The sequence below is a fragment of the Abramis brama genome, assembly GCF_963993115.1.
Source record: "Abramis brama genome assembly, chromosome: 23".
Lineage (NCBI taxonomy): Eukaryota > Metazoa > Chordata > Actinopteri > Cypriniformes > Leuciscidae > Abramis > Abramis brama.
Window position 1 is genome coordinate 14,604,393 of NC_139985.1, and position 27,627 is coordinate 14,632,019.

General features: G+C 38.5%; 1 protein-coding gene across 8 annotated transcripts in view; it reads right to left on the reverse strand.

Annotated features, from left to right (window-relative positions):
• Positions 1-5,791: 5,791 nt before the first annotated feature.
• cadpsa (Ca2+-dependent activator protein for secretion a) overlaps positions 5,792-27,627 on the reverse strand; it is a 127,813-nt gene continuing 105,977 nt past the window's right edge. For 5 of the 8 annotated variants that reach the window (XM_084100564.1, XM_084100563.1, XM_084100562.1 and 2 more), the window contains 8 exons: positions 27,115-27,262; positions 26,610-26,624; positions 26,192-26,266; positions 25,879-25,962; positions 25,198-25,230; positions 22,638-22,745; positions 11,669-11,773; positions 5,792-6,972 (listed from right to left, as the gene is read on the reverse strand). In XM_084100564.1, coding sequence (XP_083956690.1) covers positions 6,805-6,972; positions 11,669-11,773; positions 22,638-22,745; positions 25,198-25,230; positions 25,879-25,962; positions 26,192-26,266; positions 26,610-26,624; positions 27,115-27,262 — 736 coding nt within the window. In that variant the 3' untranslated portion in view covers positions 5,792-6,804. The remainder of the gene's footprint in view (positions 6,973-11,668; positions 11,774-22,637; positions 22,746-25,197; positions 25,231-25,878; positions 25,963-26,191; positions 26,267-26,609; positions 26,625-27,114; positions 27,263-27,627) is intronic. The other 3 variants (XM_084100567.1, XM_084100565.1, XM_084100566.1) reach the window with 1 other exon arrangement.

A 27,627-nucleotide genomic window follows, 5' to 3' on the forward strand; every position in this document is an offset into this window, starting at 1 on the left:
CGCTGTGTAAACATGATGGTTATTGCAGTTCTAGACTAAATGTGAACATACTCATCTCACTTGCACAAAAACAGATTCATTGTTCCTCAAAATGAATAAAATATGTTAAATAACATAAATAGCTATACTTTATGTTTTTAATCTCACTTTATTAACCAATGTCCTTGCCACTGTATTTTGATGATCCAATTCAACTATACGAATAAGCAAAAATGATTTTTAGATAAACATCATATTTGTGTTAAATTTTTTTATTGCAAAAGTGTTTTTTTTTTTTATTATTAAAACACAAACCCAGCCCAGCCCAGGTGAGAAAAACTGAGAGTTACTTTTTTAGGGAGTAACCTATTGTAATGGGTTACTTTTCAAAGTAACTTTGCCCAAAACTGCTTATTATACACATATTCTGACTTTATTTCTCGCAATTGCAAGTTTATATCTCACAATTCAGATTTTTTTAGTGACGGAAACAAGCTCACTGTGTTAAGAAAGTGTTGTTTGGCCTCCTACGTTTCTTCAATATTCTTTTGTTTCACATAAGAAGAAAGTGAGTCAGACAGTTTTGGAACGACATGAGGGTGAGTAAATGATGACAGAATTCCTTCGAACTCTCCCTTTAAGTATGTATTTTTAGTTAAAGTTGGCATGAAACATAAGTTGCAATAGTCTTTTCTTCCCTATTGTGACGTATATCTGAGTGAAATGGCCTCTTGAACAAGAAAAAATGTAGGGCAGGTTGTCCATCAGGAATTGATTGGATCATGTGGTTTGCTATTGGTCAATCTTACGTGAGTGACAAGTGGTCCCGCCCTCACGCCAGTAAGTACATCATCAGAAAAAACAAGAGATGTAGCTGAAAGAGGGAGGGGAAGTTATATTGATTTAAGATTACGAGGGCACATTAATGAAGATAAAGCACTTATTTACTATGTATTTGTGCATTTTAAACCTTCACATCTCTGCAAATCATTTTCTGATTCCTACAAGAAACGCTAACCTCAAACAAACATACAGACTAAAAAAAACTCATAGCAATAGTAAGAGAAAAAAGAAAGTAGCTGTCGAAGTTGCAAAGAAAACAGTGACCAAGGAGAAAAGCTGTGCTGTCAGGCAGTTGCTGTGGACTGCAAAAAAATGGCTGTTTTAATGCAGACTTGAGTGAGTCCTTTTGTCAGCCTGGACATTCCAGCAGCATCAGAGTTTCTCACCTGCGCCTCACTGCCTGTCCGTTCCCCTCTCTTCAGCATCCCAGGACACACGCATGCGGGGTTCACTCAAGATGTGCACATACGGAAAACTTTGCATGCGGTCACAGTGCTTTTTGTGATTGTGTGGTCTTGTCATAGCCATACACGACTCCCTATCTAGTGCATGCTCTCTTAGCCAGCTCTTTTCTGTTTGAAATTGTCTTTCATTGCACCTTTCTTCTCTATTTTCCTTTTCAAGTCCTAACGTTCTTTCAAGTGCTGAGTGAACCACTTTTGCTCCTGCTTGTATTTGTCTGACCCGTTGTCCGTGTGCAGTAGGTTCTCCATAATGTCAGCTCTGAATGGCACAGTGGTCTCCAAAGCGCGGGGGGGACTCAAGCGCACCTTTGATGCTCCGAGCAAAAGGTTTTGAATGCTTTTTCCAGAACAATGGCGAGGAAGCCTGACAAAGCCACGGGTGCAGCGCAACCTGAGTAACCCTACTTCACCTTCCTATTCACCATTCACGTCCCTCATCTGTCCACCAAATTAAATATGGTCCGCAAAATGGACAAGGGAATGTCCCCTCCGGTGTTATGGGGATGGAGGAGACTGCGGGATGCAGACGATGTGTCTTGTGAGTAAGGCCGGGCATTAACATATTCACTTCAGGCTTCAGAACAGGTGGATGAGGGAAGAATGGGAATGAGAATGAGTGAAGGATGTGATTCCAGCCATTTGATTGGCTGCAGAGAATGTGAGCTCATTGCTCTCAAGGGCCTGATTATCCACTTTAAACTTATTTCAAGCATATTTGTGTTTCTTTGAGGAGATGTCTCAAGTTATCAGACTCTCACATGACATCACCGTTGAGAGAAGACTTGCAGTTCTTTAGTAATGGTGTTTATTAACACACAACTATATTGTATTACTTTATATAATGAAATTCGTCAACTTCTTGAACTATTCATTTATATAAACACTACAAACACAACACTGCAAAGTTTTGGAGTCAGTAAGATAAAAAAAAAAGGATGCATTCAATTGATCAAAGTCCGAACCGTCAAGTCATTGACATATAATGATATAAAAGATTTTTATTTAAAATAAATACTGTTGTTTTTAACTTTGATCATTAAAGAATCCTGAATTTTGTTTCACAATTTCCAAAAAAATAAATAAAAAAACAATATATATATATATATATATATATATATATATATATATATATATATATATATATATATATATATAGGCTATATATATATATATATATATATTAAGCAGCACAACTGGTAATAATAAGAATTTTTATTACATATATATATATATATATATATATATTAAAATATACTAAATATATATATGTATGTTATATATATATATACACATATATATGTATATAGATAGATAGATAGATAGATAGATAGATAGATAGATAGATAGATAGATAGATAGATAAAAATACATTTGAGTCCTCTCAAGGCATGCTCAAGTTTGTACTGTATTGTGAATATAGTCACTTTTCAGCCATGACTATATTCGCAATAAAGTACAGCCTCCCCTTTACCTATACCTTAATTATAATGCAGATGATTTGAAATCTTTATTTACACGCAAATATGTTGTCTTTATTCAGCTAAAGTGATTTGGAAAAAGCAAAAGACAAGTCAAAGGTTTAAATTCCACCTGCTAATTGCAAAATGAACGCTGCTAACACAGCTGATTTTGACGCAATGGGGTCTTGATTTACCATATCTTGCTTTAAGGGCGGATATTACGCGGTGTAGCGGAAAGGCAAATTGAGATCTCAGCATAAGCCCATTCACAGGATCAGATATGACACACTTTATCCTCTGAGCCATTTCTGATTAAAGCAGGATGATGATGATCAATCATCTCTCTTTGTCTCTCACTCACTCTCAACCTGACGGCGATCCCAAGAGCTGAACATAATGTGAGATTACTATTCATTTCACGGAAAAGATAAAAAAATAATCAGGTCCGTTGTACCCCGTCCTAATACTAAGATAAGATGGTCGCGGGTTGGCTTTAACAAAAATAACATAAGAGGCTTTGAATTGTCCTTGTTCAAGAGATCTGACATCTACCTGTTTACTTAGAGGGTTTACTTAGAGACGCGCGCTGGCATCCGCACGAGCGCGCGCGCGCGCGCTTCTGACAACAGTCGCCTGTAGTCTAGGTGAGAGTCGTGCGCAGTCTCGTCATCACACAACATCTGCTCGAGCAAGCAGGGTGAAACTACGCACGCTGCGAACCTCGAAATGAAACATTTAAGTCTAACCCAACGTTGGCACACAAATGTAATCTTGTGCTACTTTCCCTGTGTATTTGTGTCGGCAATTTCTGTTTTTCATTTGCCCACCGCCTTCGTTGTTGAGGTCACATGCTGCGCTCGAAGCCGGGCCTCGCGTCTCGGAAGTCTCTCCCGCACAGATGCAAGTGTGAACCTGGGGCCAGTTCTTGTTGCGCCGGTCAATTGGAGAATCTTTTATTTGGATACACTTATCATTCCTATTTCCTAACCTGATTGAGGCTTAAAAGCCAAAGCAGCTCAGATCGTGCCAGAATAAATCTCCTTGCCTATTAATCTGTCGCCGGGTCCTCTCCCTCTCAAAATTGTTGCATTGCGGCAGGATTTATGAGGAAATTAAATGTATGATATCCGAGGCTCCTCTTCCAGCGCTCCGTGACCGGCGACAGAGCATTTCTGTCCTCCTCTGTTGATTACAGTGAAATCAGCGCCTCGGAGGAAGCGTACATTCCCACAATTAGGTCACAGCGGCGGGCCACGGGAACACATTCTAGCGGTGGGCCTCTCTCATTTGTCTTTCCCTGCCCTGTGCCCCCGCGCCGAGCAACACACCAAATTGTATCCGTGGGTTTTGATCGGAAAGAGTAAGGAGATGAAAAGGCAATTTCCATCTGCTAGTTAAAGCTTATCCATTCCTTTCTCTGGCTCTGAGTGCTGCATTATAGCCCATAGCCTGTGCTCCAGGGGGTTAAATGAAACACTTCACCTAAGTTATACTTAACAATGTGCCAATGGACAGTGTTATTCAACCAGATCGCATGTAACATAAAGAAGAGCAAAATGTATTTTTCCCCACCACAAAATTATATAATAGCTATATTCATTAAAGGATAATGACAAGACTAATGATAAGAAATGTTAATAAATTACATTTTAAATATATTACAAAAAGAAACAGTTCATTTAAAGTGTAATTATACTTCACAATTACCGTGTTTGCCTTGGTAAGCATAATAGACTTCTTTCAAAATTACAAATAAACATTGTCATCTTTGGCCAGTCAATCTTCTGCTGTATACAAATATAAAATTAAATTAAATACAAATCATTTGGGCTGTCAATCCAATAAAATACAAATATAATCTAAAATATTATTATTTTCACGTATTTAGAATGTTTATGTTTCCTTATACCATAGGAATCAAGTTATATTTTTCTTTTAAAACCAGTCATTGTTTCAAATCTTGTCTTGTTTTCTTCCTCATCCTTAAGGACTTGTTTTTGAGCAATCTATGTTATAATTAAGATATTCTTCCTTCATTTAATATGTCACGGTATTAATATCTAATCCCTTGCATTTATACTTATTGTCTTGAAGATCAGACTGATTTGTTTTGAAAATCTTATGTGAAAATTTTTAATCTGGTTGAGAAGATCTGGTCTGTGTTATCTTTGGTCAGTCAATCTCCTTCTGTTCTGCAATATCTGAAGATGAGCTATGACTTAATCCCAAAATGTTAATCTCAGACTATTTTCTTTTTTTCTTTTCTTCTTGGTGGAAGTGTGTGGGTGTGGGGAGAGGTTAAGTCACGTTTAAAGTTGTGTGCTTCACGAAGCCTATACTGCAAGTCCTGAATGAAGCCTGTGCTGTATGGCAGGTGTTGCATTTGATGAGTTTGAAAACCTGGGCGTTGCTTCATTTAAAAATATATTTTGAGACTTTTAAGGTGATCAGAGCAATTTAAAAGTACACTATGTAACTTTTGGCCCTCTAGCGGTTAAAAGGCAAAACTGCATGCATTTTGCAGAAGAACATTGTTTTGGTAGTGCTTCAGATCTCCATGACTATGTGGTGAATATGACCCTTTGAATGAATTAATGCTGTTAGAGTTACATAAGGCATTTTATCTCAATAAAATACCATACTCACCTGTTGAATAAAAACGCCATCTCTACGTCACTTTTTCAACATTTCAAATCCCTCAGTTGTTGTCTGAAAAGAATCTGCGTTTTTTTTTTTTTAAACGGGTGATTTCCCAGAGGTTCAAGATTTAGCATGCTCAATGTCAACCTTTCTTGATCATTGTGACAACTAACCTATATGTGTCAAAGTAGCCAGAACAACCTTTTTCTATTTACTGGTATGACGAGAGACCATCCTGACAGGTCTAAAATATAAACATTTATAATAGGCTTACCATAGTGAAGACAAAAAAAAACATGTTTTGGAAGAAGGATTGATGATGTATTGACTTATTTAAATTTGGTTCATTTTGAACAAAAAAAATGTAATAGTGTACATTTAAAAGCAAAAGCAAAAAAAAAGTCATGAGTTTGAATTCTTTTATTTTCGTTAGCTCAGATTCTTGCATTCCAGCTGTGGGTGTACATAAGGTCGAAGCAAGATGAATCCAAAGATGAAACTTTCCACAAAAGCTTTCAGATAAGATTTCTGACAATTGGAACATGCAGCTACTGCACAGAGGGCAATATAAAGCGCTGTATACACAAAACAACAGTGGCAATGATGAAAACCTGCAAGCGTTTAGAGGCTATCCAAATAAAAGGATCGGAAATGCTTTGTTGCAAAGAAACAAAAATGATACAAACAAAAAGCTTTCTTGTCACCCCCCCCCCCCCCCAAAATACAGAATAAATATATTTTTTTAAATATTTTTTGAATTATGCATGGATTAAAACCATAAAAAAAGATTGACATCAGTTTAAGTATATCACAAATCTATATATTGCATCTCTAAAATACAGCTACATACATATCACCATACCCAACTCAATAAAAAAGGTCTCAAAACATTTTGGGTGTAAAACACATTGTGGTTTGTTGTTAAAGTGAGCTGAATATACAAACATCTGAACAAGTTAATACAATCGTGTCAGTTGGCCTACACTCCAAAAGAAACAAGTAATAGGTCTAGGCACAATTATATAACATTAATGTATTTACAATACGTTGAAGAAGCGCCATATGGATTTGCATTGAACAGGGACACGACGAGCATTATTCCTCACCATCTCACACAACATTGTTTACAAATGGTACTCCATATTGCTTAGAAACATTTAGGTATGATTTTCAGACATTTTTGCTTATCTTTCCCCCACAAAACCATCAATTAATTTTATGTTTTGGTTAATATACGCTTTTATTTTTGTCATCTGAATAGAGATTCATATATTTTTATTTCATTTTGATTGAAGATGGTCCCTTGTCTGTCATAGACCATGACGTTAACAACATCCGGACATGTACGAGTGATGGACAGTGGTGTACATGCATCATTTTAGGCCGAATTGTCCACACCTAATTGTTTCCAGCAGGATCTAGTCATCTTCCTCATCGCTGTCCTTCATGGATATGCCTTGCATCCCTCCCTCTCTTACAGACGCTGTAGCCTCTTCTAGAATCAGCCTGTTTCTCACCGTCTCATACATCTTGCTGTTCAGAGTAGAGTCCAATACACCTTGTAGTCGGAAATCGCGATACTTTTTCTGCAAAAACAGACAGGATTGAGGGAATTATGGGGAAACAAAGTGAATCTAGCTTGCTTCTCCTTTCATTTCATTGTTAGTTTATAAACATGAACCGAAATGTGGGATTTTTGTCCCATTTCATGAATATGGTACACCACTTTTAAACTATTATCTAACATAAAACTAAATTGTAAATTGCAGTGTTGACTGCTTTCATAAAGGACAACTTTCAACCCTATTATGGTTACTGGAAGGGAAAAAAATTATCAAGCAGATCATTCTTTTCTTTCATTTTATATGAAATGAACATTATTGTTCAAAAGTTCTGGGTCAATATATATTTTTTAATGTTTTTGAAAGAAGTGTCTTTTGCTTCCCAAGTCTAAATTTATTTGATCAAAATACAGTAAAACAGTAACGCTATCTTCTCTAGCACATTAGAAACTATTGCACCCATCAGATTAAAAAAGGTTAAAGAGAAAAGTTCTGCACCATGGTACAACAGTATTACTCGCACTCTCAAGAGAGAAACTCATTAGGAGGTCTTTAGAATCGCGCAGAAAAAAGCTATAAAAGCTCTAAAAGCTACCAGGGCAGAGCATCTCCGCAAAATAACCAAAACAATCTAAAGGTTTTTATTTAGTACAGTATCTAGATTAACAAATAAACGGACGTCACCTGAACTGAATATTCCATCACAGTTTAGTAGTGATGACTTTATGAATTTCTTCACTGAGAAAATCGAAAGCATCAGAAATACAATTGTAAATGTACAACCATTGACAGAATTCAGCCTTAATTAATGTCCCTCAAGAACAATTGCAGTGCTTTACAACTATAGGACAGGAAGAGCTAAATAAACGTATCATTGCATCTAAACCAAAAGATACTAAAATACTAAAAGAGTTGTTACCTGTAGAAGAGCCTCATCTCAATATTATTAACTCGTCTCTATTTCTAGGTCATGTCTCAGGACCGTTCAAGCTAAGCCTCTCATTAAGAAATCACAACTAGATCCAAACAAATTGGGAAATTACAGACCCATTTCAAACATTCCATTTATGTCTAAAATGCTAGAAAAGTTGTGTCCACTCAATTGTGCTCCTTCCTGCAAAAAAAATATCTATGAAAAATTTCAGTCAGGATTCAGGCCCCATCATAACACAGGAACTGCGCTCGTTTCAATTACAAATGACTTACTTCTAGCTTCTGACCAAGGTTAAATCTCAATACTAGTTTTACTTGATCTTAGTGTTGCGTTTGACACTATAGATCATAAAATACTCTTAGGTAGATTACAAAATTACACTGGTATTCAGGGACAGGCATTGAGGTGGTTTAGATTGTACCTCTCTGACCGTTACCATTTTGTTTATTTAAACGGGGAATTATCCAAGTTGATGCAGTAAATTGTGGAGTGCAGCAAGGGTCTGTTTTAGGACCTCTGCTATTTTTAACATGCTGCCTCTTGGCAATATTATTAGAAAACATGGAATTAGTTTCCACTGTTATGCCGATGATACTTTAGAGTTCTTACCAGGTCAAGAAAATATGATCAAATAACACCAATTTTATCATCTCTGCACTGGTTACCTATGAAATTCGATTACAAAGTATTGCTCCTGACATATAAGGCCCTATATTACCTAAAAGGCCTTACATCTAGAGCAGTGGTTTTCAAACTGTGGGTCGCGACCCACTTGTGGGTCACACAGTGAGAAAAGGTGGGTCGCACAAAGGCACTTAGCTGCAGCTAAATTTACGTTAATTTAAGTGTTAAGTGAGTTTTAGTGCCCGCCAAAGTGAATTTGTGTCCCGCCAAAGTCTTATTTGATCAGTGAGTAATGTAGATGAACTGCTGCGCTTGTGACAGAGTCACAGTGCATGTTTAACTGAAAGAACGAGCAGAGGCGCGCGCTCTCTCTCTCTCTTCGGAGCCAGGCGAAAGTGTAAACAAGACTTCACCGTCTCAAACTAAGCGCTGTCTTGCTCTCTCTCCCTCGCACATATTAATCAAAATAAATCGACACGGTGGTAAAAGGTCGGTAGACCAAAGTTTCATGTGGAGCATTCGGAGATTTTTTTTCCTTAATTACCGCTGGGTGTGAATTGTGCTAAATAAGTTTCCTTATCTTCTCTGAAAAGCGTTCCGCGCATTCAGCTGACATCAAACAACACTTTAATTAAACGAAAAAAACTATCCAGTGATAAAATGTTTTCTATGTCGACACAAATCTTGGATGTCCATGTCCTGCATGCTGGGATAATCACACAACGCGCACAACACGTCCAATTCGCGAACTAATGACTCCTTTGAACGATTCATTTTAATGAATGGTTGAAACAACTGATCTTTCCAACAGTGAACTCAGGAGAAGTCTGAATCGGTGTATAATCAGTAACACTTTACAATAAGGTTCTATTTATTACATAAATTACATAAAAAGTACAGTTTGCTTACTCAAGCTTAAGCTTTAAAATAAAATAAAACCCCTTGTTTTTTTTTGAAAAGCATGACTACATTTTTCCACACAGTGCTATCAAGAATCGATAAGAGAATCGTTAAAGAATCGGATCGATAATCAGAATCGTCAGTGGCATTATTGATAAAATCTTATCATTTCCCATCTGTAAAATTATAATCAAACATTAAAGAACATTGATTAATCCCATGGCATGTAGCAAAAAAAAAAAAAAGGTGTGACCAAATCATGCTGGTGCGACCAACTGAGAAAGTTGGTAGCACTAGTGCAAGTGGGTCTTGAGATTGATTATACTTGTCTAGGTGGGTCCTAGAATGAAAAAGTTTGGGAACCCCTGATCTAGAGTACGCCATGCTGTAGTTTGGATGCAGCCTCTTACGAAGATTTCAGATGACCTAACAACTGTGAAGAGATTACGCCTACCCCTGTGAGGACTTCAGAAGATGCCAGCTCTGAATCAACATACACCACTGACAAATTTTCTATATATTGTAACCATTATGATCATAATTTATAATAATTGCTTTAATGTGATCATTGTTTTTGCCTAAATGATTACATGATATTAGCTAACTGCATGATTTGTATTGTCTTAGAACTGTACATTTATGACATATGGACATTACCTTGACATAGTCACCTCTGATAACAGATTACTCTAAATTGTAATGTAGAAACATGCATTTTTTCTGTAAAGCTGCTTTGAAATGATATGTATTGTTTTGTATATATTTTAAAATGTAATTTATTCCTGTGATGCATTTTCCTGTGACTGAATTTTCAGCATTACTCCAGTCTTCAGTGTCACATGATCCTTCAGAAGTCATTCTAATATGCTGATTTGGTGCTCAAGAAACATTTCTTATTATTATCAATGTTGTAAGCAGTTGTGCTGCTTAATTTTTTTGTGAACATGTGAGGATTCTTTTATGATAATAAAGTTTGAAAGGACAGAGTTTATTTAAAATAGAAATCATTCATATTATAAAATGCTTTTACTGTCTTTTTGTCAATTTAATACAATTTGCTGAATAAAAATATTCTTTTTTTTATACAGAATGAATGAATGAATCTTCCTAGCCCCAAACCTTTGAACAGTAGTGCAAGTTTTTCCTTTTAAATAACAACAAACCAACATTAATCCAAAACTAGCTAACCCCAACTAAGTGATACCTTAATTTAGGATGTATTTGTAACCCTGTTACCCATAGTTTTTTATTTAATTTTGTATGTATTATTTTATTTAAAATGATTATTGTAACATGGTTAAAAAGACCCTTTTAAGAACCTATTTCATACCCTATTTGTGGAAATTTCTATTCTGGTGCTGTTGAGTATAGATGAGGAAAACCATAACAATGAGGTTTTCATCCAGTACTAAATCTAATCTGTGCTGGATACAAAATAAATGCCAGATCTAGTTCCTCCCTTCACTTAGTCCAACAAGAAAACCGTGTCTGTGAGATGCATGCAAGTACACACACACACACACCATATGGATGCACATAAATAAATGTGTAATGCCATACTATAAAATCCTGTTGATCTTGCTGAAAAATCAAGCACAAGCGGAGGCTGAAGAGGAAGACTGCCTACACTTGGCTGATCCACCTCTGTAGTCTGGCTCTGATTGGTTGATATGTGCATATTTTTATAACATGCTTTTACAAGTACATTTGGTGAAAATATTCTGCTATGATCACTTCCTGCATATATTTGGGCAGTTTTGAATCTATAACTGTTCTGCATTTAAAGGCACACTATGCAGTTTCCGTTTTTCTCAAACAGCGCCCCCTAGAGTCGCCGTGGAGTTCTTGTATTTAACGTTACTGTCGTAAATACCACTCACGCAGAGCCGTCTCTGCACTCTTCTGACCGCGCTTTCTTAGTTTTCTTCGTCAACTCTGCCATGATTCACATCTGAAATGCGTGCTAGTGTCTTCCATAGAGGCTGCTTCATATGTTGTTGATGTATGTGACGTCGTGCCGTAAAGCAAGTCGTGATTCTCGCGAGATTTGGCGGGGCGCCACCTCTCAAACTTGCATTGTTGGTTTTGCCAGCGTCGTCACCCCCTGCTTTGCTATCGGGATGATTCGCCCTACTACGAGTTCGTTAACCATCGAAATGATTTCGAAGCTGTTATATTATGGTACAAATCTTGCATAGTGTGCCTTTAATTCACATGCCCACCTATACCCACATTAGTGGTCAATGATGCTGTAGTTTTTACCTTTACAATTCTGATGAGGATTTTCAGCTGATATAGATGCAACTGCAGGTCCATCCGGTCTGTCAGCCAGGTGCCCAAGAGATTCATTGTGCTGGTGTACCATTGCTGAAATACAAATACATTGTTCTCCAGCAAAGACAGACACACATATAAATGCTGCCACACACAAACATATATGAATACACATTTACAAAAACATAACACAACACAAAGCCAAAGTGTAAGCAGTAGATTTGTATCAACAGAGAATGATTATGTGAATGAAAATCCTTTTAGCACAAGATCTAAAAATACTCACCAACTTGATCTTGTACATTTTTTTCAACAATCAGACTGACAACCTATAAAGCAGAATGCTTTATATATATATACACAATGGGTCAAATGTTTTTAATTATTTCATATTTTTTATGTTTTTGAAATAAATCTTTTACGCTTACCAAGGCTGCATTTATTTGATCAAAAACAAAAGTAAAACAGTAATATTGTGAAATATTATTACAATTTAAAATAACTATTTTCTATGTATCACATTTTCACATTAAATCACATTTTAAAATATATTTATGTAGAAAATAGATATTTAAATTTGTAATAATATTTTATAATATTAGAGTTTTTACTGTATTTTTGATCCAATAAATGCAGCCTTGGGATGCATAAGAGACTTCTTTCAAAAACATTTAAAAAAATCATTAGTCCACACTTTTGATCGGTAACATAAATAGGATAGTTTTCTTCAGCTAAATATAGCATCAAGTACTACTTCCAGTTGTAGATGGATATGGAGAAAAATGACTGGTAGAATAGAGCTTTCAGAGGCACTGAGAGGAAAATAGTGACAAAAAAGAGAACCCAACAAGCTCTGCCTTGGAGGAAGTCCTTCTGTCACAGTCATGATCCTCATCCAGACCTCTCCCTGTCTCCACTGCTCCACCCAGGAACTCTTAATTGACAGTTTGGGATCCCATCAGCTGTCTCCTGTTCTGCTTTTGGACACTGATCATGAGAGATGTTGCCCATGTTAAAGCAGCCACAATCCTGCCCTTAGCCTGCGCTTCAAACTGCACTTTCTGTCACATTGAGGGAGAAACATCCATCATTCCCAGCGGACATGTTGTCTTTACCGCAGTCGCAATGAGCTCGCTAATGTAACCGTTGCTCAGGGTCTTACTTTTACGAGTCTTCCTTTCTCTTAGCCTCTGCGTTTTGCTCTCCATTTCTACTCACTGAAACTCGCTGAACTCAAAGCACCTCTTAAATAGCCAGTGCACAGCTTTTGGGCTGCAGATGTTGGACCGTGGGGAAGATCTCATTTGAAGTCTAATTGATTAGTTATGATAGAGCTGGTCTGACGGTAATCTGAACTGACTGAGTCTCAACGGCTTAGAAGCTGAGCAAATCGAGCCGGAGACACAGGAGATGCGTCTTGGGTAACTGCAGCACACTTTGACAGTATTAAGGTGGATAAACAATCGTTTGTTTTGAGAAAATCATGTGACTCCACTGGATGAACCAAATTTAGACATGGTTTCTGCTATAGTTTATCAGACCTCCAATGATCTTGCAGCTTAATTATCAAAAACACAAATACTTCTTTGGGGGAATTTACACTCATAATCCACTTGGCACACTCAGTTTGAAAAAGCATTAGGCTTCTGCTGGTGATAGTCTAAAAAAAGTGCGCTCTCGACTTGTCAAAAGCCTCAAGTAGTAAACATTACACAATTCGCTGAGCCATTGGTTCCATTGGTTTAACATACGTTGAAAGCTACCTGAACGCAAATCATTGGTGTTTAAGTGGTATGCTGGTAAAATTATGCTGCTAAGGTGTGTACATGCATAGTAAATAATCAAATGGGCGTTTTAGGATTCAAACTAAGCGGCTGAGGTTAGTGGCTCGTCCCTGCAGTGAATCAGAGCTTGGTGTTGCTCTGTGAGGGCTGGTGCTCTGTGCCTGTGAAAGATCGGGCAGCCGGGCCGCGATGGACCCCCACAGGGAGGCCAGACCTGGAGCAACTGCTCTCTCTCACACTCAGTCTTTCTCTCATGCTCACTCTGTAGCTCCTACATTTGTTCCTATAATAGTGTGACCTCTCTGGCCTTTACCATTTTAAAGGAATATTTCAGCCACACATTAATTCTGTCATCATTTACTCACCCTTCTATACCTGTATGACTGTATTTCTTCCCTGGAGCACAAGAGAAGTCTGTTTTGAATATTCTGAAGAATGTTTTGAAGAATGAAAACTGGTTTTGTCTATACAATTAAAGTCAATGGGGTCCAAAACCACACTGGACCATGTTGACTTTTATTACATGGACAAAACATTTTTCAAAATATCTTCTTTTGTGTTCCAAAGAAGAAATTTAGTCATAGAGGTTTGGAATAACATAACTGATGACAGAATTTTCATTTTTGGTGAACTATCCCCAACGCATTTCCAGCAAACTATCAGTTGACTTAATATCATAATCGACATGTAATTAACGAGAATGCTTAAAAAAATAATATGGTTGCGTTCTACTTTATAGTCCCCGCTGTGAGCACCAAATCAGATGACAAATCAAATGACAAACAAGGCCGAAATCGTTGCATGTTTCGAAAAAACGACATTTTGAAATCGTGAGAGTCTCAGCCAGCAAGTCCGTGTCCTCTATGGTCTTGGTTGTGAAATGAACAGTGCTGGCAGTGGGACATTGTTCTGCTGTCAGCAGAGAAACAGAAGACTCTCTGAGAGTGTATTATGTACTGTGGCACTTTTTGGATATTGAGCAGCGGGAAGCTGGCAATAGCTGCTAGCCAAAACAGGAGTATCATGACTCTGAATGCATAATGAAAGAAGCGGATATGGGAGAGAAAAGAAAAAAAAAATCTGTGATCATCTAACGAGTTCCATCTGATATTGGAAAGCGTGAGGGCTGCGTGTACACGCACGTGTGTGTTGGACGCGTACGTTATGGTTACCGATACAACACACATGAACATCTGCAGGGCCCCCACACCTCTAGCGGGGAGCGCTGAAAGGCTGAGCGACCTCCTGCCCCTGCCACACCACGCACATGCACAAGCCGCGCTCCTAAGCTTGCGTTCACACTCTCGTTTTTGACATGTTACAGGAAGCCATAGCGCCTAGCAGGGGGGCAACAAACAGAATTCAGTGTAAGGTTGCACACCCATCCACCCCCGTCGCAGACACACACACTTGTGACTCGCTTTTATCGAATCCTGAAGCACCTGAAGGCTAGTGGCTCCTACGTGAGGGCCAGGAGGAAGAAAGAGCTGGTAAGGGCTGAGTTTGGATTAGAAAAAACACACTCTTACAAAAGCAGGAATGCCGAGGAGGGGGCGAGGGCACGGTGGGGGGTAATGGGGGATTACAAGCAACCTGTGACTCTGCCTCTTTCTGCCCTTGCTGGTGGTAGTGGCTCTGCAAATATGTGTGTGCGCCACTCAGCCTGGTCTCGGAGGCCTAGGCTGTTTGAGAAGCGCTCCTGCTGGGACCCAGCTGTGTCTGCAATTAGCAGTAGGGATGGAATGATGATGGTTGCTAGCGCTGATGTTAATGCAAAGCGGCAGGCTGGTGGAGATGAAAACAGAACGAGAGCGACTCCGCGGTGCCTCCCCCGTGCTCCCTGTCCTCTCCGTTTCTTGCGAATCAAAAAGCGAGAGAATACCCCAAACAAAAAATAAACAAAAATCGAACCTCCAACCTTTCTCCCGGTACTCTTTGCGTCTTTGTCTGCGCTTAATAGAGCCGTCTCTCTCTCTCTCTCAGGCCAGCAGGTCGTAGGGCACTCGTCCTTCTCGTCGGCCAGGCAAGAGAATCGGGCACCTTGCCGGGCCAGAGAGGGAGGCCCTGGGGACTGAGGAGTCTTTAAATCGGACTACAAGACATTATGCACTTAGGACAAAAGCCTGGGGTAATCCTACCTGCTTGCTGTTCACAGTCGCCACCGGCCCGTTATTGTTCGCCTCATCCCTCCTGAGAGGAGGTCCATTGATGACTGAACTCAATTACCATGGTAACTCACACCGGTGACCCCACGCCTCCCGGCGTTCACTATCTCTCCGCCGTAGGACCCCTCGGCCTCATGGAAAAAATGTTGTGTAGGAAATACGCGACCCTAAACATGGTCCTCCGATGCACTGCTGCGTTAGTGCGCTCTCTCTCTTTCTCTCGCTCTTTCTCTCCAGAAATAGGTGCTTCTGAATGGTGGGATTGAAAATAAAGTTTCAGGCTCAGCAAGCAAAAAGGGCTTCAAACTGCTCACGATTGTGTTGTGGATACAAAGAGAACCCTGCTCTGGATTTGCACGCCTCACCGGATCCTTAAGTGGAACAAGCCCTTACTGTTTCTGTGCAAGCTCTGCTACACTTTTAAGTGTCTCTAATGCAGTTTTTTTGTTGGCGAACGAAGCAATACGCTACTAAACGGAACGGCGTGTTGAGCGTTTTTTTGGGCGGGTGCAAAACGAATCAGTCGATCAAAAAGTATAATTGCAGAGAATGCATTTCTGCTATTGAAACCGGCGCTTGTGCACAACAGTGTCTAAACAGGGCCCTTCTTTATAAAAACTGGCTCTGAAAGAAGGAGCTCGTCGAGATGAACTAAACGGCGGGAATTACAGCCTGTGATCGTGTCATTGAGTAAACACACAATGAAGAAAAAGGGGTGAGGGATAAAAAAAAGGAACGGGAGAGAGAGAGAGAGAGTTTGGTCCCAGGGCAAAGTGAGCCATTCTGCTCACAAAGGAACGCTTAGGGGAGGATTGAGCCGAGCAGGAATGAGGAGCATAACACTTGTGGGGTTCAGCCTCAATGGGGGGAACGAAATGGAATAAACCAGCGAGCACTTGAGAGCCCCGCGGTGCACCTGAATGGCTAAGGGGTGGGAGGGGGGCGGAGGGGGGAGCGCAGAAGGTGAATGGGCTGCTTTTTGGGACCAATTTGTTTCTTTTCACCCTTTTCCCCTGCCTCTGTGCTGACAGATGTACAAAGGCGGACCCGCGCTGAGCCTCTCGTATACATGAACCCGCTAGCAGATGTCACTTTTGTCAGACAAGTTAATCAAACAAATGCCACCATACCTTACTTATATGTCACGGGGAGAGCGAGAGACGGAGAGAGAGCCAATAGACGGCTAATAGAGCCAGCTGAGAGCCATGGCGCCCGAATAAACTTCTGCTGCATTACATTTACTTTGCTTAAATCTCTAACCGTTAGTGTTGTTGTTGCGGATTTATTTAAATATGCCTCGGTTCACATTAAGCGACAAAAGAAGCATCTCGGCCTCTGTAATTATCAGAAACCTGAACCGCTAACATCTGCCCTGCATTCTGAAAGAGCCAAACCCCTTTAATGTGTTTTGAACAATATCTGTGAAAGGACCTGTTGGGTCCCTTTTAGTCTTTTTTTTTTTTTTCATACTGACCTACTAGCGTTCAGATTATTCATCTAAAGCTCCTTTTTCAATTGGTTTACCTCTAAAATAAAAGGATTAACTGGGGAGAAAAACAAAAAGAGTGCATCCGCCTCCCATATCGCATATTCTAAATGCAATCGGAGGCTGGAATGAAATACGTAAATACATAAAACGAAATTTGTTTTGATTGTTGTTGTTCTGGATATCATAATCAAGGATAAAAACAAAGGGAGCAAAGGGGGAAAAGTGGATAAAAAGGTTTAAAATTCTCTAAGAAAACATGTATCACATTCCAAAAAACAAACAAAAACAATGTTTCGTGTTTTTGCTTTTTTCACAAATGCAAAAACACAAAACACAACACACAATTTAAAAAAAAAAAAAAAAAAAAAAAAAAATTGTCTTTTTTTTTAACTATCTAGTTTCCTCTTGACTAATTTGTTTCTGCTTTTCTTAGGCTATAGATTGCACAGCATTAAGTTAGCTAAGTTCGCTATAGCTAAAGTTGATTAAACTGTTCACTTGGGTCAGCCGGACCTGCAAAGTGGTTAAGTGTCCCAGACAGTGAAGTGGTATTGCAGGTCTGTGAAATGCAACACAAACAGCAGGTCAGTCAAAATCCCACCCGAATCATCAGTATCTCTAACCCTACTTGCTCCTCACAGTATCCAGCAGTGGAGCGATTAAACCGCATTAACCGTCACCGTAAAGTGCAATCTCGTCGATCTGATAACTGCCAAGGTCAACGGGAATACTTCAAATTAATCAATGAGGGTAGGCCACAATCTCCTCCAGAAGCAGATTAAGTGTATAATTGACGTGTGTAATCTGCTGTGTATCTGAGTCTCTCTGCTGGCACTCAGACACGCATGCATACGCACGCACACACTGAAGAGCCGGGACAGGACGGCGGTATCAGTGAAGCGCTGGATTTGGAGATGGCTTTTTTTAATCAATGATCTATGTGCTCCGCCCCATTCTGACAGATGAACCCTCACGTTAAGCACAGCTGCCTTAATCCTGCTCTCCTCAGCTGTTCTTTCAAGAACTGGCAGGCTGGCAGAGTGAAATAAATTAATTTTCTCTCCCCCCTCCATCCCTCTCTCTGGTCCTCTATCCTGAACTTAACAAACTTCATCCGTCCACTGGCAAGCTCTTAGGCAGCTTGTATCTGGAATATGACCTTCTTAAAAATCACTATCTTCTCAAAACTCATGAATATTACATGATATTGCAACAAACCACCTGCAAGTAAATTTCACTACTGAAATGTATTTAAATATGTTTCCAAATTGACAAATTTTAAGTTTTTTTCTGGATATAATAAATAACTACATTTTAATTAACATTTAATTAATAGTTTAATTAATATAAATGTATCTTAAATTAACACAATTTCAAACCGAGAAATGCTTTAAAATTTGATCTGTTCTTATAACAAATAAATAACAATTATAACAAAAATGAATAATAAAAAATTATCAATAAGCCTCTTCATGATTCCTAACAATTACTAGTATTATTTTACTCTTCGTCATTTGTATGCATATCACTGGACTGAATTTCATCCATTTTTCTTTGTTTTCATTTTTAATACCTATCCCCATATGGTCGCTTTTTCAGCATTATGAAACGCCGTTATGAAAGCAGCCATATTTTGAATTAGTCAAACAACAAGTATAATCTTCTTACTCTGGCCAATGTGCCATCTCTGTCTGTGAGAAATCAGCATCCTTGACCCCAATTAACCCAAGCTTAGCATGGGCCACATATACTTCAATATGACAACCAGCCAAGAACCACTAAGCAATTATTCTACACCCACCTAACAGATCATTTCAAAGCGGATTACTTAAAACAATCAAAAATTGAAAAAAAAGTGTAAAAGGGAAGGAGGCCATCAGGAATATTATGCCAAAATAACAAGTGAAAGCAACATTTTGACTGATTCAAACACAAAAACAAAAAAGAAAAACCACGATACAGAGAAAAAAGCCCTTGTAGTGATTGGAAAGCTTTCCCAAAAAAAAAAGTATATGGCATTTTCACTGTACAACAACTTTCAGAAGAAACTATTTACCTCTCATCAGCTAGTCTGACTAAACCTGCAAAGATGAACCAATATCAACACCAATATGAACCAATTCTATTGCTTCATTATAATATTATATGTATTGTGAATTCTTTACAATACGGTTTTCATTAGTTAACATTAGTTAACATTAACTACAAAGAAATACTTCTACAGCATTTAATTATTCTTAGTTAATGTTATGTTACTACTACATTTTTAAGATCAAAGGTTTACACAAATGCTGTAAAATAGATTGCTCATTGTTAGTTCATGTTAGGTAATGCATTAAACTAATGTTAAAAAAATTAGACCTTATTGTAATGTGTTTCATGTGCAAGTCAGCAAAAATGGATACAAAAAAAAAGTGGGAAAAAGGAGGCTGCTGTTCTTTTAAACCCATTTAATTGGTGATACCGATACTATAATCTCATCTATGTCATTTTTATAATGAACTGAGTGCCGATTTTTAAATAGGCTGCGTATAGCGGGTTTAAAACAACAGCACGTGGTGTTATGGCTCATTGTGGAGGATGTTATGACATCTTTAACAAGTGAAATGACAAAGTAAGAAGAAAACATTTGAGCAGGTTGCCTGGAGCCCCTGCTAAAGAGCGGAGCTATTTCAATGGCTGTTTAGCATAACAGTGAGGACCAGTGTGTGCGTGTTAGCGTGTGTGTGCGAGACGGAGCGAGCGTGCATGTGTGTATGCATGCACACATGTTGTCTTTTTCAACTGCCTACGGAGACCCGACCACTTCAGCGGGTGGAGAGGGGAGATGTGTGCCATGCGTGCCCATCTGGGGTTGACGGTGATGGGGCGGGAGGTTGGGGAGGGTGGGCTGGTTGGCTGATTGTGTGGATGGATGTGTGTGAGTGCATGTAGGAGTTGAGTCTCTGAGGACACGGGCCATGCTAGTAGATGTACAAAGGAAGATTATTTGACTCTGAATAACGCCACTTGGCATAATGTGACAAAAACAACTTGACAGGAAGGATAAGTTTCATTTCGGTTCAGGGCGCAGAGAGAGAGCAAGAAAGGAGGTGGAAAAAACGAGAAAGCAAAATGGAGAAATGGAATGAGAGGGTAGAAAAAACAAGGCAGATGGGATTTTTTTTCCTTTGTTTGCATTCGAGGAAGTGAAAGCAAATGCACAATGCGGCTGGAAAATAAGCAACACCATCTCATTCCAAGCGAACGAAGAAAGAAAATAACACAGAATCTTTTCAGACACCCTCCAGGAGGGGGGAAAGATAGTTAGGCATTGCAAAATCGAGGTAAAAACCAGTACAAGATGGCGTAGAGCAGCAGATTCAAGCAGCCTTTTTGTAGGACACTCAGAAAACTCACAAACCAGAGCTCACATGTTCAAAGCATCTCATAGTAAGACTACTGATCCTGGGTCAGCTTTCACCGTGAAATGAAAGTCAACAATGAACCACGATCAGGATTCTTACTTGAATTGTTCACATATGACACGAGGAGCTATATTCACAAAGCGTTTCAGAGTGGGAGCGCTGTTTTTCAGATCAGGTTGTCTTGAGGAGAAACGCTGAGCAAATGGACAAGAAAACCGATCCTAGAGCAGCGCTCTCGCTCTGGCTTTCTTTCTGAATATAAACAAAAAAGTCTTTAGCCACACAATGCAAACACACCTTTCCAACAACACACACTTAACAAACTGGTCTACAGACAGCACAAAAGGATTATGACCAACATGATGGCCCTGGCCATCCCTTAAGACGGTGTTCTCCATTGTGTGCCCTCCCCTTCAATGTTTCTTATTCAACTTCTCTTTCTTGCCCTCAGTGTTTCCCTCATTCTTTCCTTTTCTTTAAGCCTTTATCACAATAAGCCCAAGGTTTGGAGGGCTTCTCTCTATTTGGATCTCCTTAGTGAGAGATTTACTCCGGAAATAGGGCAGTTGCCTTTGTGACACCCCCGCCCCAACTACAGCTAAAAATTAACAAAACAATATCCTTCACACTCTTATTGTTTTAGTATATCTAATTTGTCCAGTTTCAATGGAAGTCCTAAGACGACATGCTTTATTATTATTTTTCTCGCACTTTTTCATGATATTGACATGAAAGTAACAATTTCTTTGGTTAGTTTCAATCACTGAAACACGTGTCAGTAATATATCCACACAGACTTAATAATGGAAATAAAATAGACCATATGTTCAATATTACTTTATGAATGTCTGCTACAAAAAAAGGTTTTCTCTAGTGTCAGACATGGATTTGAAAGTGTCTATCCATGACGGGCAGAGATATTTTAGCATGAGTGAGCCTATGATCACAGTAATAACTAATACGCTCATACATGATACAGTAATATGTATATTGCACTTAGAAAATGCTTTTGTTTTCTCCAAATCAACAAGAAAATGAGAAAATAATCTTTAATTCAAGATATTGAGTGAACATTTTAACATTATGTAGAAATTACAAAACAATTACACTATACCATTGAAAAGTGTGGGATATCTAAAATGTTTTAATGTATTTGAATATGCCTCTTTTGGTCAGCATTTCTTTGATCAAAAATACAGTGAAAACTTTTACATGATGGCATTATTTAAAAAAAAAAAAATTTGAATATATATTTTAGAATGTAATTTATTCTTGTGATGGCAAAGCTGTCAACAGTCTTCTTCAGTGGCACATGATCCTTCAGAAATCATTTTAATATGCTGATTTGGTGAAACATTTATTATTAGCAATGTTGAAAACTGTTGTGCTGCTTAATTTTTTCCCCATGATTCTTTGAGGAACATAAAAAAAGCATTTATTTGAAATATAAATCTTTTGTAACATTATGAAAGTCGTAACTGTCACTTTTATCAAATCCTTACTAAATAAAGATATTTTGTAATAAAAGTTTGTTTTTTGGGAAAAAAATTGTTCAACCAAGATTACGGGAAAATTTTGATAATTAAAAAACAAAGCATGGCCTCTTAGGACTTCTGTATAGTTATATTCTATTGTTCTCTAAATCAAACCACAAGCTATTCTGAATAAGCAGAACCTTCAATCAAAGGCCTGTAATAAATGTATACCTCTGTACATTCCTCTGTGAATCATCAGTTTCTATCTTTGTTTTCATGTGTGTTGTAGTGGCTTGAACTGCTTAATCTCACATCTGCATGTCCCTTTGTGTGAGAACACATCTTAAGATAATCCTCCTCCAGAATTTTGCACTAGGAATAACGAGCAGAGCAAAGGGAATATTACAGCCAGAACACGCAGGAACACACACAGCACTGCAAACCAGAGAGGAAAGGTTAAGCCAGAGAAGCAGTGCAAGAGAGAAAGTTAGAGCCAGAGAGTCAAAGAGTAAAAGAAATTAACTAAGGAAAAGAGAGAAGCAGGTCTCAAAATGTGACTTATCCCTCCTAGCTGGCTGTTATGTCACATTTTGAAGGGCCTCCCCCTTCACAGAAGGAGAAGACAGCCATTACTTACATCAAATAACCTTTCTATATATATCTCCTCATTGACCTTATCCCGCAAGACATCCTGAGAATGGCGAACGAATGTCACATAGCTGTCGGCAACATCCATCCCAGGTTTCTGCAGATGACGGAAAGAGAGACAGAGAAATATATATTAGTGCTTGAAGCAATTTAAATATTCGTATGCAACAGCTCTGTCACAAATTCTAATGAACTTTCTACATAGGCAGCACCACACAAACACACTCGACTCACAAAAACAATACCTTTTTAATTAAAGTATCAATATTTATTTTAGTATTGAGTAGGCTACTTAAGTTTTTATAATAAACTCTCACGCCATCATGGATGTATTTTATTTTATTTTTTCACAGTGTCGCAACGCTTTCTAGGATTGGCTTTTCCATGAAGGAAGATGCTTAACTTTTGAAAAAACTTTTGATCCCTTAAAATATTATAAATGTAGGCTAGTCTTGTGTATCCAGACCTTCAGACTGATGGCAGAAGGGCTGCATCCGAAATCGCATACTTCCCTACTACAGTAGTAGGCGAAAAACAGTATGTGACAAAAGTAGTATGTCCGAATTCACAGTACTCATAAAAGATTAGGCAAAAAGTACCCGGATGATCTACTACTTCCGGAGAGATTCTGAAGTGTGCATACGATGGACACTTTACTATCCCATGAGGCCACGAGAGAGAATTTGAGAATGGCTGTGAAGCGACGTAACTGACGCTGGTAGGTCACATGATAATGACAACATGGCAGATGTAGTACGTCCGGATTACATTAGTACTACACACATTCAAACTATATAGAACATACTTTTTAGAGGTTGTGAAATAATAACTTATTCAATATAAGTACCTACTCAAGAGAGAATGCGATTTCGGACGCAGCCCTGGTCTCCATGGCAGCTTTAATTGGTCAAGGACCGCCCAAGAGGCCGCCTGACTGACATGTAGAGCAACTAATCATAGTTTGTTTTGTTCAATGCCATGTTTAGGGGAGTGGAAATGTAAAGTCAATGTCCCTACAACAACAGAATGGCGTGTACAAATCTTGAAAAGCAAGTCGCAGTTGTAAACAACAGCTTTCTTGTTCCGTGAGGGGGTTTGGCGTCATGACAGCTTTGTTTTCAGGCGGACCGTTAAAGAACGCGACACACACGTCTCCGGGACATCCTGTAGAATGCAACCAATCAGATGACGACTTTGAAAACTCCTGAAGTGTTTCCAAATGTGTGTACCTTATGCATCAGACGTCCAGCCAAGACTGAGACTGAGACTAAATGTGAAAAGAGAATAAAGGTGCGGTAACATTTACCACTGTTCAGTGAATTTTTATCTATGCAATCTTGAATTTTGCTTGAAGGCGTCAAGGATCAAGTTGGTCATGTGAATTTGCCATGTTGACCAACGGAAAGTGACTCCTGTGCTTCATACATCACTACTCTCTCACCAATTGACCTTTTTGCCCCCCAAATTTTGCCGAAAATTCCCTTTTGTGACTGCACCTTAACAGTTTTTAAACCTGTTTTGTCATGCTAATCTGAAGCTCGTGGTCATTTTTAAGTTTTTTTGCATTGTAAAGTAGCAAGCTACTGTCATATAAACTAATGGTGTTTCACCTGACAAGCAGATGATAAGTGTTTCCTTTCTCATTTTCCTAGATGTCTAAGAGTCAAAACGTGAGGCGTGTAAAATGAGCTGTCATTGCAAGAGTCTGAAGTCTGAACATGTCGGCAGGAGAACAATGCTATCTGATTAAGTAAGATTCTATTCAACAAAATAGCGAATGAAAAATCAACCCAGGGTAAATCATCTGGGGTGTTTTGCCCCCCTGCTCGGCCTCAGCGGAGAATTAAACACTTCCTCTGCCAGCGGGCATATGAAGGTCATCAGAATTGGTAATTGTCAGACGCTGTAAATTGAACTTACTTCACACATCTATGGGTCCTTTCAGAGGGTGCAAATGAGCAAGTTTGTCAGGCATAATTTTATTTTGTGTATTAAGCAAACAATTACCATGGAAACCATAAGATTCTCTGACCCTCAAACCATCAGGAGTACGACAAAGAGAGAGAGAAAGAGAGCGAGAGGACGCTTCCGGCATTCATTGACAGGCTTTTAATTTAAAAAGCCTCGCGTTGCGACCAAATGTGTTGGCAGTTGAAGGAAACTCAGTGATGTGACGCTGAGTGCAATGAGCCCCAGCGGCATCCTCATGACGCGCTTTTGTTGCACAACACACACATCACACTGTCTGCTGCAGAGGGTAGAGCTTCACAGAGACGACTCTCTCACACATACATATGAATGGCCATTTGGGGCTAAGAGATGGCCATCTGCACAGCAGGCCATGACAACTATTAGCCATATCTTAAAGCTATTACAGGACTTTTGAAAACAGTGTAACATACTATTAATGAATTGTGAATGAGTTTTTTGTGTCTACAAGAAGGAAAACAACGAATAGATGAACAACTTAAATATTACGTTAAATTATAAACAATGAACTGTTTGATTAATCAACCAATGAGTATTAGAAAAATCCTGTTGTCACTTACAGGAACATCCACATATTTCGAAGCAGCTTTTACCTACAAATAAAAGAGATTTAATAATCAAAATAAATTAATCATTTAAATATGAATATTTTGCCTATTCAATATTGCAATGTGAAAGACAAGATCTTCTTTAGAAATATTATTTCTAATATTTCTTACAATTCCTAATATAAGATTAAACAATGTTTATTTTTGTTGTTGAAATAATGCATTTTGGAGACAAAAGGCCAGATTTACTAAACAGGGCAAATTAGCGCGATCCTCTGACGAGGCGCAAATTAAAGAACACAGACGCAGCCGGATCATTTCAATAATGACCAACGCAATCTACCAAGAGCAGCGCAAATTACCGTCTGGTTTAAGACATGCTTTTTTCGGGGTGGTAAATAATGGCGCAAATACCAGTAAGTTGACTAATGCAGACCTCAGTTATTCGCATTGCGAAAAAAATACTCTCCTTCCATAAATTTTGTGTCTGAAAGGGAAACTCCTACAAATGCATATGCAATAAGGTCAAAATAACCCTGTCCACTCCTTTTCAGCGCTAATTTGTCACTGCGTGTCTTTAGTTAATCCCAAAAAAAGGTATTGCGCTGGCGCAAGCTGTTAGTAAATCTGGCCCAAAGAATCTTGTGACGAGTAAAATATTTTTTTTATTAGAAAAACACTATTTGTTCTTACTGTAAATGACAGGAAGGAGGAAAAAAGTGTGCCCTCATCGTAACGTGACAACTTTGCCAGAACACTCTCTAGGATTACAACAAACTGAAAAACACAGAAAAACACACAAATATTTTTTTTTAAATATATTGCCTTTCAAAATCTAAAATTATCCTAATTGATCAAACAGCATAATTTGTCCTGTGAATTTCAAAGATAACCCACAAACAGTGTGATTTATAAAATTAAAGACTGTTTTTACTTTTTTTATTTACTTTTATTATATGCATATGTAAAAACACAAATGAGGAATATCGTTTTCCTGAAATGCTACCTTTGCCACGAGTAAAGTAATCATTTCTTTCACAGTCTCCTCGATGAGATCGTCAATTTGCGAGTGGTACTGTCTCTGGAAAAGAAAGACATGATGAGTATGAATTGCAAGGTTTCTTCGAGCAGTTTGGTGGTTTTCACCTGGGATAATCTGTGTAACCCAATCCCCTTTGTCTCCAAATACCTCATATAAAGGACGTCTGGGTAATTAATTCAGTTCAGATCATTACCTGTCTCAAGATGCTACGGATATGAGATGTCTCACTTCTAGCACATGTATATTCAGAAGCAGCAATCACATATGGTAATATAATCAAAACAATTTAAGTGTCAGAGGACTGGGGGAAACTGCTAGGATTGCTAATTATACCTTAGGGACACAAAGGTGAGAATTCAATTGAATTGTTAGCCACACTTACCCATTCTCTAACAAACTTTCACAAGATTGAGTAAAGGGATGAAAAGAAAGATACAGCAGACAAGGTGACAGTGACAATTAGAAAGCAACAGAGAGAAAAAGAAAACATCTCATTCCAGCACAGAGTCAAACTAAATTAAAGATTTAGAAACAATGGAAAATTGCCATGCTGGTGAATCATTCAGATCTGTAGCATTAAATACATTTAAATGGTACACTTGCAATCATAGATAATATGTGTATATGCATTTAAAAAACAACGTTCAATTCATATATACCTGCTGTATATATCATAGGCTGGTGCATATGATGAATTCGTGCATTTCAAAAAAGACTACAGAATAAAGGGTTTAACGATATAAACTGCTATTTAAACTAAGATGCAAATGAGCACATTATGAGGGTGTTTGACTGGAAATTGGCAGAGAAAATGTATGTTTGCAAAGATGGGAAAGCTAGAGAGAAAGAGAACATGAGAAGTTCCTTGTGTATGGGTACATGTGTACCTCTTGGCTGAGCTCCATGGCACATAGTTTGGCGGATTGGGCCTTGGCGTCCACCATGACATTGAACATGGTGCATATGGACTGAGGAACACGGAAGTCAGTGGTGCGGGGGCTCTTCTGCAACTTCACCTCAAAGGCTGCTCTGGTTCTGAAACAACACAGAGGAGAATCAATTCCACTGTGGTAATTCAGAAGTAGGATGTCAAAAGTGAAGTGAGGAAACAAGAACAAAATGTATGCCGGTTGAGAGTTTCTGCATTAAATTGTTGTTTAAAAGTGTTGTTTAGTGGTGTAAGATGCTACTATGTGTAGCCAGAATATTTATTCGGTAGATTTTGATGACTGAAATCCAATAAAGGACTGTAAAAGAAAGAAAGAAAGAAAGAAAGAAAGAAAGAAAGAAAGAAAGAAAGAAAGAAATATAAATATAAAATGCACAAATTAGTTTTTTAATCACAATTTTCAGCTTACTAAAAGGTCTTTGTGTGGATTGGAATAGGAAAGGAGTAGGTT